A 12,867-nucleotide genomic window follows, 5' to 3' on the forward strand; every position below is an offset into this window, starting at 1 on the left:
AATCTTAACGTTTCCTGGCCAGTGGGCCTTACGCATTTGCGCACGAGTACACAATTGTAATCGCAAGACATGAATGGGGCAGCATTTGGGCAACATGCATACTTCCCGCCCATAGCTGCCGTGCAGACAGAGGGCAACGTCAACCGAGTTGGAAATTCGCTCTCTGGGCGCGTTCAGCGAACGTTCAACGTTCAGCAGTCACACAGTTGGTTGCAGAGAAAACGAAGGAAGCTCTGAATTATGTATGACAGCGAGTTATGGATGTTGTACATCGTGATGCAGGACAGCCAGCGCAGACGTGCGTGGAATAATAACAAGATGCGGATGATGCACGAGGACGAACGAACCATGACCAGCGGGATGGGAACACAGAGAATGAAGCAGAAAACGTACTACTGTTCTATGATAGCAGGCTGATTAACTTATCACTGTCCATAGACTTGCTCGCAAGCCGGGTCCGTCGCTCCTCGTCAAGCTGCGCGCCCTTTATCATGCTCGCCATCAGGTTGAGTGCCATCGGCGCGTCAATGACAATGTCGTCAAGGATCTCGGTGGTCGGTGCGAAACCCTTCTCGAAGGCCTCTGGTGAACAGAGGTCCTTCGATACCGCTCGAGAGAAAAAGTCGCCTACGAGCCGCGCGTCGCTGTCCTTTGCCTCAATCGCAGAGGTAACAAGCTTGTCAACAAGCAGCCATCGGTGCTCTGAAGGAAGCTTGCTGAAGTACACCTCAGCCTCGTCCAGATCGCGGATGCTGAAGAACTCTTTCGAGTCTTCGCCAACGCGGGTCTTCGCTTCCTCCTCAGACATCGATGGTGCCGTAGACTCTTCGTCGTCCGAGTGGCCAGCCTCCGACTGTGCCGGCGTCGAGTCCGTCCGAGCCTCGTCGGGCTTGGCCACGGTTCGTGGAAGAAGATTGAGCTTCCTACGCTGTAACGGAGCCTCAGGTGCGCCAGCGGCGCCCAAGTCGACACTAGCCTTGCGGCTCGGAGGTCGGCTAGGCTGTGCGGCTACAGCCTCTGCAGCGAGCTCGGGGTTCTCCATCAACTTCGAGAACATATTCGAGCCCCGTGACAACGACGAGGATTCGCGCTTGCCCTTGTCCTTCGCGAACACACCCGTAGGACCAAAGGACATCGAGTTTGTTTTGCTGATCTTGCCGAAGTTAGACAGGTCACCCGCCTTCGGAGGCAGACGCGGAGGCGCATTGCCAGCAACGGCCCAACCATCGGGACCGACTTGCCCCAGCTCACCACGGTCACCGCCACGCTTGGAGCCACCGCGCGACATGCTATGTGTGCGCTGGTAGTCCTTCTGGTTTGCGGCGGTCTCCTTCGCAGCTTGTGCATGGACAGCAGCAATCGTGGTAGGAGCGGCAGCCAGGTTACGAGGTATCCACTTGCGTTCGCGGAACTCAAGAAGGTCCTATAGGGGATGTTAGACGCGAGCAATGAACTGATTTAGGATATACGCACGAGAAGCATAAACTGCATACGTGAGTTGACGTTCCCACTCTTCGTCAACTCCTTCATACGCGCAAAGTAGACATCCATGTGCGCACGGGCCTTCGGCGTGTCAAGAGACTGACCGACGGTCGCAAGGAGCTTGCAAAGACTCTCGATCTCCTCCTCCTCGGGATTCTCGACGTTACCCAGGAGCTTCTTGACACATTCGTGCATGATACGCTCCGTGAGCATCTGCAGCTTGAACAGCTCACCGATGAACTTGATAAGACCGAGACCTTGCCGCTTCGCCTTCTGCGCAGCATAGTATTCTTCTGAATACAGTGCAGCCTCGCCATCCTCGTCCTTGTCAGCGGCGTCCTTGGCGGCCCGGTCCTCGGTGGCCTTGGTGGCTGCGGCCGCGGCAGTACTTTCCTTCGCAGCCCATCCGTGCTCGAAGTCTTCCTGGCACCGGTTGAGGAGATATTTACGGAAGAGCTGACCACCCGCAATGGGTTTACCCTCCGCATTCTTGATACCCTCGTCCTGAACCTTCGGGCTAATCTGCTCCATCATCTTGCGGCACAGCCGCGCGTACATCTCCGACCAGTTAGCCTCATCTGTCGCCTTCTCGAATACGAGTCGGATGACCTGGATGAGTGTCCGCCCGTCTTGCTCGTTTTCTGACTTATTCGCCCATGCGATGATTTGGTCAGAGATCGAGTCGAAGCGCTCCATCGTAAGCTTGTTGAGCAGCGCGCGGACCTTGCGGTCGACGACATCCGGCGAGTCCGATTCGACCTGCGGCTTCTTGCCAATGCTCGCAGGTTGCCACCGGTTTGCAGAGCGCTCGAGCGGTGCCACCGGTTCGAGAGACATCATGCCAGGTTGCGAGAGTGACGAACTGCCAAAGGATGGACCTGGACCACCCCTGTTCACCTCACCACGGTCGACGCCCCGTTTGCTCCTGGTACGCTTGCTGCCCATAGCACTAGGGCCACCTTGACTGGACGAACGGACCATAGGAGATGGTCGCCCGCCAAACTGCATGCCAACGCCCGGAGGACCACCAGCCATCGAGGCTGAGCGACCCATGCTCGCCTCTTTGAAACGGTCCTCGCTGGTCTTTATGCCCGGCGTCGCGAACTTGCCCATGGTGAAGCTGCCACTCGGACCATTGAGATTTGAAAGACCAAGGCCCTGCAGCTGGCGCGCGGAGTTCGGAGGCGGCGGGCCCATGGCGGACGCCGAGCGCCGTTGCGAACCACCACGACTCATCGGGACACCAGCACCCTGCTCAGAGGGCTCGAGACCGATGGCATCGAGTGGCGGGAGGTTGTCAGGCTTGTCCTTGCAAATCTTCATGAACTGCATGAGGAAGTCACGGTCGTACCTGAGACCCAGTGTCAGTGATGCGTATATACATGCTGCAAGAAAGCTCTCACCTGAACTTGCCATGTTTGGCGTTCACGTTGAGCTCGACCTTGGGACTCTTGATACCCTCGGGATACGACACACTGCCAAGATCTTCAATGATCCGCGCGGTGGCCAGGGCGGAAGGGAGGGGCTGGGCGATGGACTGGTTGCGAGTAGAAGAAAGGTCGAGAGGGCCAGGATGCCGCTTCTTGGGTGTCTCCCCTGCTGCCACAGCAGTGTCAATTCTGAGAATTCCCTTGTCTTGCGGCTTTTCCTGAGTCTCCTTCTCTATGACCTCGGGCGTGGGGTTTGCCTCAGACTCGTCGAGCTCGCCGTCCTCCGGCTCTGCAGCTGATGGCGTCTCACCCGTCGTAGCGACCGTCTCCTCCTCCGCCTTGAGCCTCTCTTCCTCCTTGCGTAACCGCTCCTCCTCCTCCTTCGCCTTCTCCGCCTCCTTACGAGCCTCCTCCTCCTGCTGCTTCCGTCTCCGTTCCTCCTCTTCCCTTTCCTTCTCCTTCCGTGCACGATCCTCTTCAGCTTTCCTCCGCTCCTCGGCTTCCCTCTCCTTCTTCAGCTTCTCCTCCGCCTGCTGCTTGATCTTCTCCTCTGCCTGCTGCTTGATCTTCTCCTCTGCATCCCTCTTCGCCTTCTCCTCCGCTTCCCTCTTCTGACGCTCTCGCATCTCATCAGCCAAGCGCTTCGCCTTGTCCTCAGGCTTCTCCAGTCGCACCTGGGTCTTCCTCGCCGGCGACGGAGGTACGGCAGGCGAGAGCGGAGCGGAGCCCTTCTTGAAGCTGTCAAGTTGCACCTCCGTGCCGTCCGACGACGTGATCTTAACCTTCGATGCCCGTGGCTGGAACGTCGGTGCGAGAGTATTTAGGCGGTTGCCAGGTCCGGCAGATGATGGTGTAGGTGGGGGCGAGGACACAGAGGACAGAGAAGATGTATGCGTGTGTGGCGACGGGGTGGGATGTGGAGGATGGCCCGTGTTGGGCATGGCCGGCGCCATCGTCGGCGTGCCAGGGGCGTGCAGTTGATGAGGGGGATTGCGGGGCGACATTGACATACTAGGCTGGGGCGGACCAGGTAGGCCTTGCGGTTGTTGGTGAGGTGTGCCGACGTGCGGCTGCATCCACGGCGTGTAGGACATATAATGTTCCGATGGCATGCCGGGGTATGGTCCATACTGAAGAACGAGGAAGCAGGTTACTCAGCGTATTCAGCAAAAGGGATAGTGAGACTCACGTAGTAGCCGCCGTACCATCCTGGGGGCGGAACAGGCTGAGAAGTGGGTGGCATGCCTGCAGGGGGCTGCCCGCCATGCGGCGCACCCAGCCGCGGACTCGACATGCCCGCCGACACAGGCGTGGGCGCAGAGCCACCGTTCGGTCGTCCATTCACGCCATTCATCTGCCCATTAGGCATCTGCCGCGGGAACACTGGGGAACGGGGTGGCCCGCCCTGAGGAGGTGCGCCATTCTGCTGAGGTCTTAGCTGCCCGCCGCCGTAATGGGGGTATGGGTGAGCGCCCATCTGAGATGGCTGTGCCTGGGCATGTGTCGGTAAGGGTGAGGCGTGCGGCAGAGGTGAGGGGCGGGTCGATGGAGAGGCAACGTCAGAGGGCGCCTGCGAAGGCACACTGGATACGGGCGGCGCGCTGCTCGGGTTTTGGAAAAGCTTTTTGACATCAAACTTGGGCTGAGTCGTGGCAGACGTGGGAGGTTGTGTGGACGAGCCGGCTGACTTGCCGTTCGGGGCGGAGGTGGGTGTCGCTGGGACGGTGCCGAATGAAGAGACCGTCGCCGACTTAATCACAGGGACTGAGGCGGGGGAGGAAGAAATCGGCGCAGACACGTCGTTTATCGAACCGAATGTTACAGCAGATGCTGGCACCCTATCAGTACCGTCGCGAGAGACAATAGACGGTACCGTACCTGACTTCACAACGTTCGTCGGGCTTCGTGCACCTGCAACGCCATCTTTGAATGCTACGCCCTGGCCTAGGGCGCTTGGTCGTCTTGAGTGCGTCGGTTGCGGATGGCCCTGGTTCGGCGCGGGTGATGCGGAACGTGGCGAGGGGGCTGAGGCAGCCGACTGCGGTGGACCCTTTGCCCAAGCTGACTTGGACGGTAGCTGGGACGATGGTTTGGATGCCGTTGCTGTTGAGGATTTGCTCATTCTGAGCGAGGATCCATGGGTGAGTGTGGTGAGGATGTCAGGGATGAAAACGAAGACGTACCGTGACGATTGCGTGGAGATTCGAGGTGGGTCTTTTTGTTTTTCTTCGCGTGAAGGTCGGTCGTGAAAGATGACCTGCCTGCAGGCGAACGAATGTCGCGATGGAGGATCGAAGAAAGCACACAGGAAGCGGACGCTGGTCGTGCAGCAGTCCGGAGTGTCTGTCCTGTTGGAAGACTGAGGCAACCGCCGCGACGCACCGAACCCAAAAATCACTCAGCCGGCCGGCAGACCCCGAGCACCCGTGCCACCTCGTGCCACCCGCTACGCTCGCACGCCTCTCTGCCCGGTCCCGCTTCCACCATGACTTGACATACTCTACTGCGGTGATAGGATCCACTGGAACTGAAATCGAATAATGGGCATTGGCGCGACGCAATCCGTTATCCGAACGGTACGCGGAAGGTCCAACCGATGTACCTGGGGCTCAACGATAGTACTTCAACGATCAACAAGTTGCAGGACTATCGAGATGAATACTTAGGTGCAGATAACGAACCTCACAAGCGGTGAGAAGGCCTTTGCTTCACGGTTATGCCACTCTTTTCCCATCGTATACCATTTCCACCTAGGAACGCACGGTATTCTTTCCTTGAATGCCCTTGGTCTAGGTCACGTGCATGCATGACTGCTCGTCTGAAGACATCCCACCTATCACTGCCAAGACACTTACCATCATTTCCTCGGGTAGAAAAGGCTTCGAGAATGAAGAGCGCTCTTCACGATTTCCTCACGACGTAGGGGCATCTTGAAAAGACGCCGAAGGCCACACTGCGGTTCTTGTCCTTGGAGGTTTGTTTGCAGTGTGCTTCGTCAAGAAACGCACTTTCTGCGCTAAAAATTCCACTTCCAGGAAACGACTGGGCGTATGTCCATTGTCAGAAAGTCTAGGTATGGGTAGGTCGCCCAGGTCTATTGATTGCATGGTGTCAGTTCAATGCGTACTGAAGCGTCAATCATGGTCTGGCGTACAGAACACACTTCGAACTCTGCCATGTCTGTCGCACCGTTTTGGAGGCAGTGTCGTAAGTGATCCCGAGGCCTTCGCATCGTGCGCGGTGTCATGAAAGTAAGGGCATAACAGCGAACATGTTTGGCACTAGGCATCCTAGTTTGCGAAGGACGATTGGGGTATTGTGACACATATACGTCAATATTGGTTAGCATGGTCATAGCTGCCCCCTGGTACTGACATATCCTCCGATGATCAAGAGTAAACCACAAAGTACTCGCCTTAGGCTCATGATTCATGTTTCTTACGCAAATATGCGCATCTTCGCCACCAGGGGACAATGTGCAGAATCGTTCCATCTCTCGCGTGGCATTCTTGCCATCAGGGGGTACGGGTAGTGTCTTCCTGAGTGTATGCGTCGCTCGATGCTCTGAGTGGGAGAGAGGGGAGAGGGAGGACATGGGGAGGGGAGGTGATGGGGGTTAGGAAACATGTTCGTTCATGTGTCTTCACAAACTAACGCCTTATAAATCGCAGTGCAGTCCGGGATTTTCCTCCTTGTTCACTTACAGTACTGATTTTTAGGCACTGTACTACAGTCCGCACTGCGATATTCTCAATGCGGTTGCTCAAAATCGAATCTGAGATCTCGATCGTGGTGTACAACATGACGTCACACCATGGTCATCCAGTGGTCATCCTCACATTGGCTATTTATATATCAGCACGCGTGTTCACCCAATGTTCAACGCAACTGCACTCAATTCTGTCAACTCGGCGGCTCGATTGACAACTGCGTACAATGCCAGTGCGAGATATCAGAGTCACGTGTATAAACAGATATGGTATCAGTACATATATCTAGAGGACATGACGGTTTGTAATCCAAATTAACGCCAGTTACAGCAACCAACTTCGATTATATCTTGGACTTCAGGCGTGCTGACACCATGCTCTCGTCTAGAGAAAAAATGAACATCAGAACACGAGCCTCACTGGTGATGGGGCACGGTGACACTCACAGTTGCCAAAGTACAAGCTGTCACTGGGCACGGATACAATGTGCTGGTGAATAGACCCGGCATCGACCATCTCCGGGACGACCTCCTTGATCGTGCGAGCACCCAGCAGCCGCATGTTCATCTCGAACTCGTCCTTCACAGCGTTGGTCAACACACCGGACAGACGGCAAACTATGCAGGACGTACGTGAAGGATCTGCAGAGCGTGTTCGACACCGTCCTGGCCATACGAAGAGAACGCATACAAGAACGGCCGGCCAATGCCCACTGCCAACCACGACCCATCAGTCAGTCACCTCGACTTAGTACGCGGAAGAGCACGCACCCGCTGTGGCACCAAGCGCAATAGCCTTGAGCACATCCGATGCGCGGCGCACACCTCCGTCGACGAACAGCTGGAACTTTTCGTTGGGGAACGTCAGCCCGCGGCGGGCCTTAAGTTCCCGAACGACCTCAACCAGCGTCTCTACGCCCGAGCGCGAGAACTCGAGCTGCCGCCCACCGTGGTTCGAGAGCACAACGCCGGCTAGGCCCGCATCGTACGCCAACAGTGCGTCTTCCCAGCATTGCACGCCCTTCAGGATAATGGGCACTAGGAGCGTCTGTAAGTAACACGGCTGCTGTGCAGGAGAATGAGGGGCATACTCTTGGTAATCGACTGGAACCACGGAATGTCCTTCCAGTCGAGACCTGTGTCGATGAATGACTGGAATGAACACCGCGTTGAGGACATGTACTGGCATGACGAATGCACAAAAACATACACTGATAGCCCTCGCGGCACCCTGTGACCGATCAACCTTGTCCGACACCTTGTTGTCTGTAACCTCTGATGGGTCCTCCGCCTCGAACTTCATGCGCATATCCTGTCAATCCACGTGAGCCATCCCGAACGCACCCCAGAACTTTCGTGCCAACCTTTTCACGGCGTCCAAGCTGGGGCGCATCCACAGTGATGAACAAACCCTTGATCCCGCGCCTCTCCGCATGCTGCACGAACTTCTTCGTGATCTCTCTGTCCGAGTTGACGTACAGCTGGAGGAACTGCACTTGACCGGGCGCCGCGTTGTCGACGATCTCGTCGAACGAGCACGATGCCAGAGTCGGGATCTATTAGGGGAGGATCGGCGTGTCAGCGTGCGCTCGAAGGAAGATAATGTCGGCGCCGCTTACCATTTGGATGACGTTGTGTTTCGCCGCGGCTCTTGTCAGGTTGAGCTCGCCGTCCGGGTGTCCGAGCTTTCCGAGTGCTGTCGCAGTCTAACAAGAACCTCTGTCAGGCTGTCCAGAGTGGGTGTGATTCATGGCTCACGATGTATATTGGCATCTTGGTAGCATGTCCGAGAATCTTCGTCGACCAGTCCACGTTCGTGACACTGCGAAGAATGCGAGGTCGGAACCATATTCTACACATTCAAACATCAGTAACCCGCGCATATACCCCGCTCTATAGCAAAACATCACACCTGTGGTACGCAGCGTGGTTCTCACGCGTAGTGATTTCGTCGTCGGCGGCCGAGCTGTAATATGCCCACGCCTTCTCCGTCATCACCTGCCGCGCAATTGCCTGCGTGGAGTGGGTGGTGAGCGATAGCCAATGCACAGCTGAATCATCGCACCTCGAAGTCGTGCAGGTTGAGTATCTCGGTGAGCGGAGGCCGCTGTTGCATCCGTATCTGCCGCTCCTTTTCCTCGTCTGTGACCGTGATCTCAACCTTGAGTACGGTTTCAGGGTCGACAGGTCCTAGGCTGGGGAGGCGTTAACGGAAGCCGGACGGAGCGACGGCTAACTTACTGCTTCTCAGGCGGCAGGTTGTCATGGATGGCGTTTGGAGGGTGAATGGGGTCGTACTCGGCACTTGACCATACATAAGCATGGCACAATGTTTGATAGATGCCTACGACTCACGTAGCGTCCTTGCCCGCGTACTTCAGAATGATCTTGCTTCCTCCTATCATATTGAGCATTAGCCGCGGTTGTCTTGTTCGACGTCGGTTGAAGATTACCTGGGTGCTCTGCAAAGAAGATTGAGATCAATGAGAGAGCTTGGTAGCGGGTAGCACTGACCTGGCAGGAACTCCGTAACGTCGTACACCTTGCCTATACAAACAGAAGTGTTAGTCTCGTGCGCTCGACGTCTTTCGTGCAAACAACAGACTATGACTGCTATTGCATATACATACCCCGCGATGCCCCGCATCTCATACAACAAATCCGAAACAAAACTCACCATGCACAATGATCCAGCAACTCTCCGCCGTGTTATGCGCCGCGACCTCCTTTCCCGACAGGCTCTTGCTCATCTTGCGCTAACCAATCGAGTCTAATACAAATGGGAGGGGTCGTAGCACCGCGGGAGATGACACGGAAGTCCGAGAGTGACGAGGATGATATGGTGAGCGACGGACGTCCAACCCCATCCTACCCCGCATTTCTGCTCACGCCTGACCGGTGGCCCGTGACTCCGCAGGATGCCCATGCATGGACGGACTCCCGAGTCCGGATCCCCGAAAACGACCCGCGTGTTCAGTTGTGGCTATCGGCTTGCCGCCGGTGAAGACGCTGCCGACGACGGAGAGGATAAAAGACTATAAAAGCCAGGATGAGTGCGCCAGGGGTGCGCTGCAAATGGGCGAGTTGAGATTGGTGGTTCAGATGCAAGCCGATCGAAATTGTGGCACTGGCAGAGCGGAGATGGCTGTCGATTGCGTTCCGTCTTCGGTGATCTCGGCGGCGGTGGCCGCGGGGGGTATGGAAAGGAAGTATATACAACTTGAGGAATACAGCAATCCCTAGTAATATGGTCAACGCGAGTTAGGGACGCTTCCGTATTGAACTTGTACGCCAAGACCACCCACTACTGAATACCCGGGCCGAAGTCTTTTGCTCCCACTGTGCAGGATCACTCAGTGAGAAACGACATGCATATGCGCATAAATCTACAATGGGATAGTGACGTCTATGTGTGTGGTAGCAGCAAAATGTACAACATGTGGAGATACTATGCGGGAGTGTATACGGTACAAGATGCCGGTCTGCCAGGCCGTCCAAGCCCCCGATCCTTCCGATGCAAAGAAAGCGACATAAAGTTATACCTGCGCGAACGCTATACCACCCGCCTGGGCATCGAGCTCGATCACCTCGTCGAGACCGACGACCTTAAAGAACTCCTTCGGGTCCATGCCCCGCGCAGACGAGAAGTCGGTGCCCGTCTTCTTGAGCAGGTGCATCGCCTCCCGTACGGCGTGCACCATAGCGACGCAGGAGACGAGGGAGAAGACTGCGCGGTTATCGTCAGCTATATGCGTGGATCGCTGTGGAGGGAAAGACTCACTGATGATCTTCGCACCCAGCGCCTCAGCCTCCTGGCAAGTGAAGGACGGCGTGAGACCGCCAGAAATGACGTTGACGAGGACAGGCTTTGGCGCGAGAGCCTTGATCGTCGACGTAAGGAGGTCTGCCGTCTTCACGCCCTCGATGAAGCACACGTCGGCACCCGCGTCAGCCGCGAGCTTCAGACGCGTGACTGCCTCCTCCATGCCCAGCACCTGCGCAGAATCCGTGCGACCGATGATGACGAAGTCGGAGCCGCCGGGGATGGAGTCGCGGGCGATGACCGCCGCGCGGATGCGCTGGAGGAACTCCTCCCGGGAGACGACCTGCTTGCCCATGAGGTGGCCGCAGCGCTTGGTCTGGACCTGATCCTCGATGTGGAGGCCGGCAACGCCCGCCTTTGCGTACTTCGTTAGTGTGCGTGCGACCATGGCCGGGCCACCGAACCTGAGTAAAAATGTCAGACGTGTTTCGAGATGACATGGCGGCGATGACGCTTACCCGGTGTCCGCATCAGCAATGACGGGCATGGAGGGGTTGATGCCGCAGACCATCTCTGCGCTCTATAAACAGTGTGAGAATGAGTTCGAACGAGGTCGTGTGCAGGATTTACCTGAACGAAATCATTCAGCGTGGCGATGGCAACGTCGGGCATGCCCAGCCTCGATGCTGTGGTGGCAGCGCCGCTGTTCATAACAGATGAGCATTGGGCTTTCAAACGTATTGTGAATGAGACCGACCTCTGGTACAAGCATTCAAAGCCAGCTTCGATAGCGCAGCGAGCGCTGATACCATCGCAGATACCAGGTGCAACCTGTGATCGGTCGTGAGATAATGTAACTGCTAGCTCTCTAGAAGATACTCACCACGATACCCGGGCGGGCAAGCATCTGGCGGAGACGAGTAGCGGGGTTGGAGGAAAGAGGTCCCTCCAAGTAGTTCTTCGGGTCAAGGCGGGGGTTGTAGTAGACATCATGGCGGGGCGCATCGCCGCTGATGGGGGACGCGGGCTCAGACGAGGGAGGGGTGTCCGCAGAGGGAGCGGGTTGCGTCTGGATGGCGAACTGAGTCTGCTCAGACTCCCGGGTGAACTCGAATCCAGGCATGTTACAAAGAAGAGAGGGTTATATGGATAATCGGAGAGGATGTTGCAGGAGGGACTGTGCGAGTGCCCTGGTGTTGTAGAACGCTGTTGGGTTGGGCTGCAGCTTGGCGGCCCAGCTCGCTTTTATCCTCTCAGGAAAGCACCCGCCGAGCGGTCTGGCATGTCTGCATTCCACCCCACCGCCCAAAAACGTACCGCGAAGCGCGGATACCGTCACTAACAGCGCAGACAATCCGCGCCGAGACCAGAAGCCAACGCCACGAAGAAGACTGTCGGAGGTAATACGGTGTCCGATTTCCTGAGCGCCATGCAGAACGGTTGCACGGAGCGCGGGGAGTTAGAGTGGGGATAGACTGAACAGGAAGCTGAGATCGCTCGGACAGAGCAGCTGCACAGCTCGTGCTTCCGGGCTGTCACGGTCGTCCGAGGAGGCGTGTCGCTTAAGCATGTCTTCATGCATTCCGGATTCCCTGTTCGATGCCTGAGCATTCTTGGCGGTGGCGAAGATTTGGAGTACGTACAGGTCGAGGATCTACACTCCTCGGTGTTGCGCTCCTTCGCGGCTTGGGCACTTGGCAGCCAAGCACAGCTCGTCCAAAAAGGACAATTGAAGGACGTCTCTGATATCATAGCCCTATGTTTGGCCTATGTGTTCCTCTCCCGCGTGTGACTGCAAGTCTCTTTCTGTTCGCCTTCCGTGCTGTCAATTCAGATGCTCGCAACATCACAAGTCCGTATTGCCAAGACATACCTCTCATTCAGACTAAACGCACATTCCTTTCAAGCAACCTTCGAGCTTCAATTTTCTGACAACGCAACAGCACGGTGTGTACCACTCCGAGTCGGAGCGAGTGCCACGATTGCGGCAGCCACCGGTGGCGCGCCGCGGAGTGGCTGCAAGTGGCAACCGTGTGGCTGGAAAGTGATCTTGATGCGGCATGCGTGTTGTCTGCGATTCCAGGTCTGTCTGTCTGTCCTCTCTAGCCGCAACGATAAGGCATATCTTGTGACAAACATCTAGAGCGGCGCGGTTTCACTAGCAGTGCACTAAGACGTTTTCCTATCACGATCCATCCTCGTACGTCTCAGCAATCGTCCAATATGCCTGACTGTATTTGCACAAGCAGAAAACCTCCGCCGCCGTCTGTCGCACCGATAGTACGGACAATCTCCACAGCAGCAGGCTCGAACGCAATACATTCCATCAGGACGATATGTTGCAGTGCGTCTTGTCATTCTCATTCCGCCAGTCAAGCTGGGACGGGCACACGAGCTTCACGGCGTTAAAGAGGAGATTGCGTGACTTGGTGTATGTTTCAATCGCGCTCTGTCATTCCATTCCCACTCGTCTGACAAAGACG

The 12,867-nt window shown here is 56.5% G+C and overlaps 4 protein-coding genes across 4 annotated transcripts; all 4 read right to left on the reverse strand.

The window, feature by feature from the left end:
• Window positions 1–210: 210 nt before the first annotated feature.
• On the reverse strand, window positions 211–3,560 carry B0H18DRAFT_911270 (armadillo-type protein). The gene is made up of 3 exons (XM_048041552.1): window positions 2,886–3,560; window positions 1,474–2,833; window positions 211–1,423 (listed from the first exon to the last, which is right to left on the reverse strand). Exons 1-3 carry the CDS (start codon window positions 3,536–3,538, stop codon window positions 401–403), a joined length of 3,036 nt encoding a protein of 1,011 aa, XP_047890470.1. The 5' UTR covers window positions 3,539–3,560; the 3' UTR covers window positions 211–400.
• A 1,812-nt stretch (window positions 3,561–5,372) lies between these two features.
• Window positions 5,373–6,527, reverse strand: B0H18DRAFT_1022568 (uncharacterized protein). The gene is made up of 3 exons (XM_048029594.1): window positions 6,069–6,527; window positions 5,667–5,991; window positions 5,373–5,603 (listed from the first exon to the last, which is right to left on the reverse strand). Exons 1-2 carry the CDS (start codon window positions 6,505–6,507, stop codon window positions 5,825–5,827), a joined length of 606 nt encoding a protein of 201 aa, XP_047890471.1. The 5' UTR covers window positions 6,508–6,527; the 3' UTR covers window positions 5,373–5,603; window positions 5,667–5,824.
• Window positions 6,528–6,792: 265 nt separating this feature from the next.
• Window positions 6,793–9,789, reverse strand: B0H18DRAFT_1022572 (FMN-dependent dehydrogenase-domain-containing protein). Its single transcript, XM_048029595.1, has 16 exons — window positions 9,299–9,789; window positions 9,136–9,168; window positions 9,075–9,083; window positions 8,977–9,019; window positions 8,863–8,925; window positions 8,687–8,816; window positions 8,534–8,634; window positions 8,380–8,473; window positions 8,241–8,327; window positions 7,986–8,177; window positions 7,832–7,933; window positions 7,713–7,773; window positions 7,393–7,659; window positions 7,255–7,334; window positions 7,069–7,201; window positions 6,793–7,006 (listed from the first exon to the last, which is right to left on the reverse strand). The coding sequence occupies exons 1-16, from the start codon at window positions 9,369–9,371 to the stop codon at window positions 6,966–6,968; spliced, it is 1,509 nt and encodes a 502-aa protein (XP_047890472.1). The 5' UTR covers window positions 9,372–9,789; the 3' UTR covers window positions 6,793–6,965.
• A 368-nt stretch (window positions 9,790–10,157) lies between these two features.
• B0H18DRAFT_880742 (oxaloacetate acetylhydrolase) lies at window positions 10,158–11,507 on the reverse strand (the record flags this gene model as incomplete). The annotated part of the gene is made up of 6 exons (XM_048040794.1): window positions 10,158–10,348; window positions 10,403–10,848; window positions 10,903–10,964; window positions 11,015–11,087; window positions 11,142–11,215; window positions 11,268–11,507. 6 exons carry the CDS (start codon window positions 11,505–11,507, stop codon window positions 10,158–10,160), a joined length of 1,086 nt encoding a protein of 361 aa, XP_047890473.1.
• Between the last annotated feature and the right edge of the window lie 1,360 nt (window positions 11,508–12,867).

The sequence above is a fragment of the Fomitopsis serialis genome (genome assembly GCF_022376445.1).
Source record: "Fomitopsis serialis strain Sig1Antser10 chromosome Unknown B0H18scaffold_64, whole genome shotgun sequence".
In the NCBI taxonomy this organism is placed as follows: Eukaryota; Fungi; Basidiomycota; class Agaricomycetes; order Polyporales; family Fomitopsidaceae; genus Fomitopsis; species Fomitopsis serialis.

Excerpts from the sequence above, each read along its gene's own strand:
- B0H18DRAFT_911270 (XM_048041552.1), bottom strand. The coding sequence starts at position 3,538 with ATGCGAGAGCGTCAGAAGAGGGAAGCGGAGGAGAAGGCGAAGAGGGAT. Across the intron at positions 2,834-2,885 it reads GCCAAACATGGCAAGTTCAG|GTACGACCGTGACTTCCTCA; the intron begins GTGAGAGCTTTC and ends ACTGGGTCTCAG. Across the intron at positions 1,424-1,473 it reads GTATGCAGTTTATGCTTCTC|GACCTTCTTGAGTTCCGCGA; the intron begins GTGCGTATATCC and ends CATCCCCTATAG.
- B0H18DRAFT_1022568 (XM_048029594.1), bottom strand. The coding sequence starts at position 6,507 with ATGTCCTCCCTCTCCCCTCTCTCCCACTCAGAGCATCGAGCGACGCAT. Across the intron at positions 5,992-6,068 it reads GGCAGAGTTCGAAGTGTGTT|CCATACCTAGACTTTCTGAC; the intron begins CTGTACGCCAGA and ends TGGGCGACCTAC.
- B0H18DRAFT_1022572 (XM_048029595.1), bottom strand. The coding sequence starts at position 9,371 with ATGAGCAAGAGCCTGTCGGGAAAGGAGGTCGCGGCGCATAACACGGCG. Across the intron at positions 8,817-8,862 it reads AACCTGCCGCCTGAGAAGCA|CCTAGGACCTGTCGACCCTG; the intron begins GTAAGTTAGCCG and ends ACGCCTCCCCAG. Across the intron at positions 7,774-7,831 it reads GTGCCGCGAGGGCTATCAGT|TCATTCATCGACACAGGTCT; the intron begins GTATGTTTTTGT and ends TGTTCATTCCAG.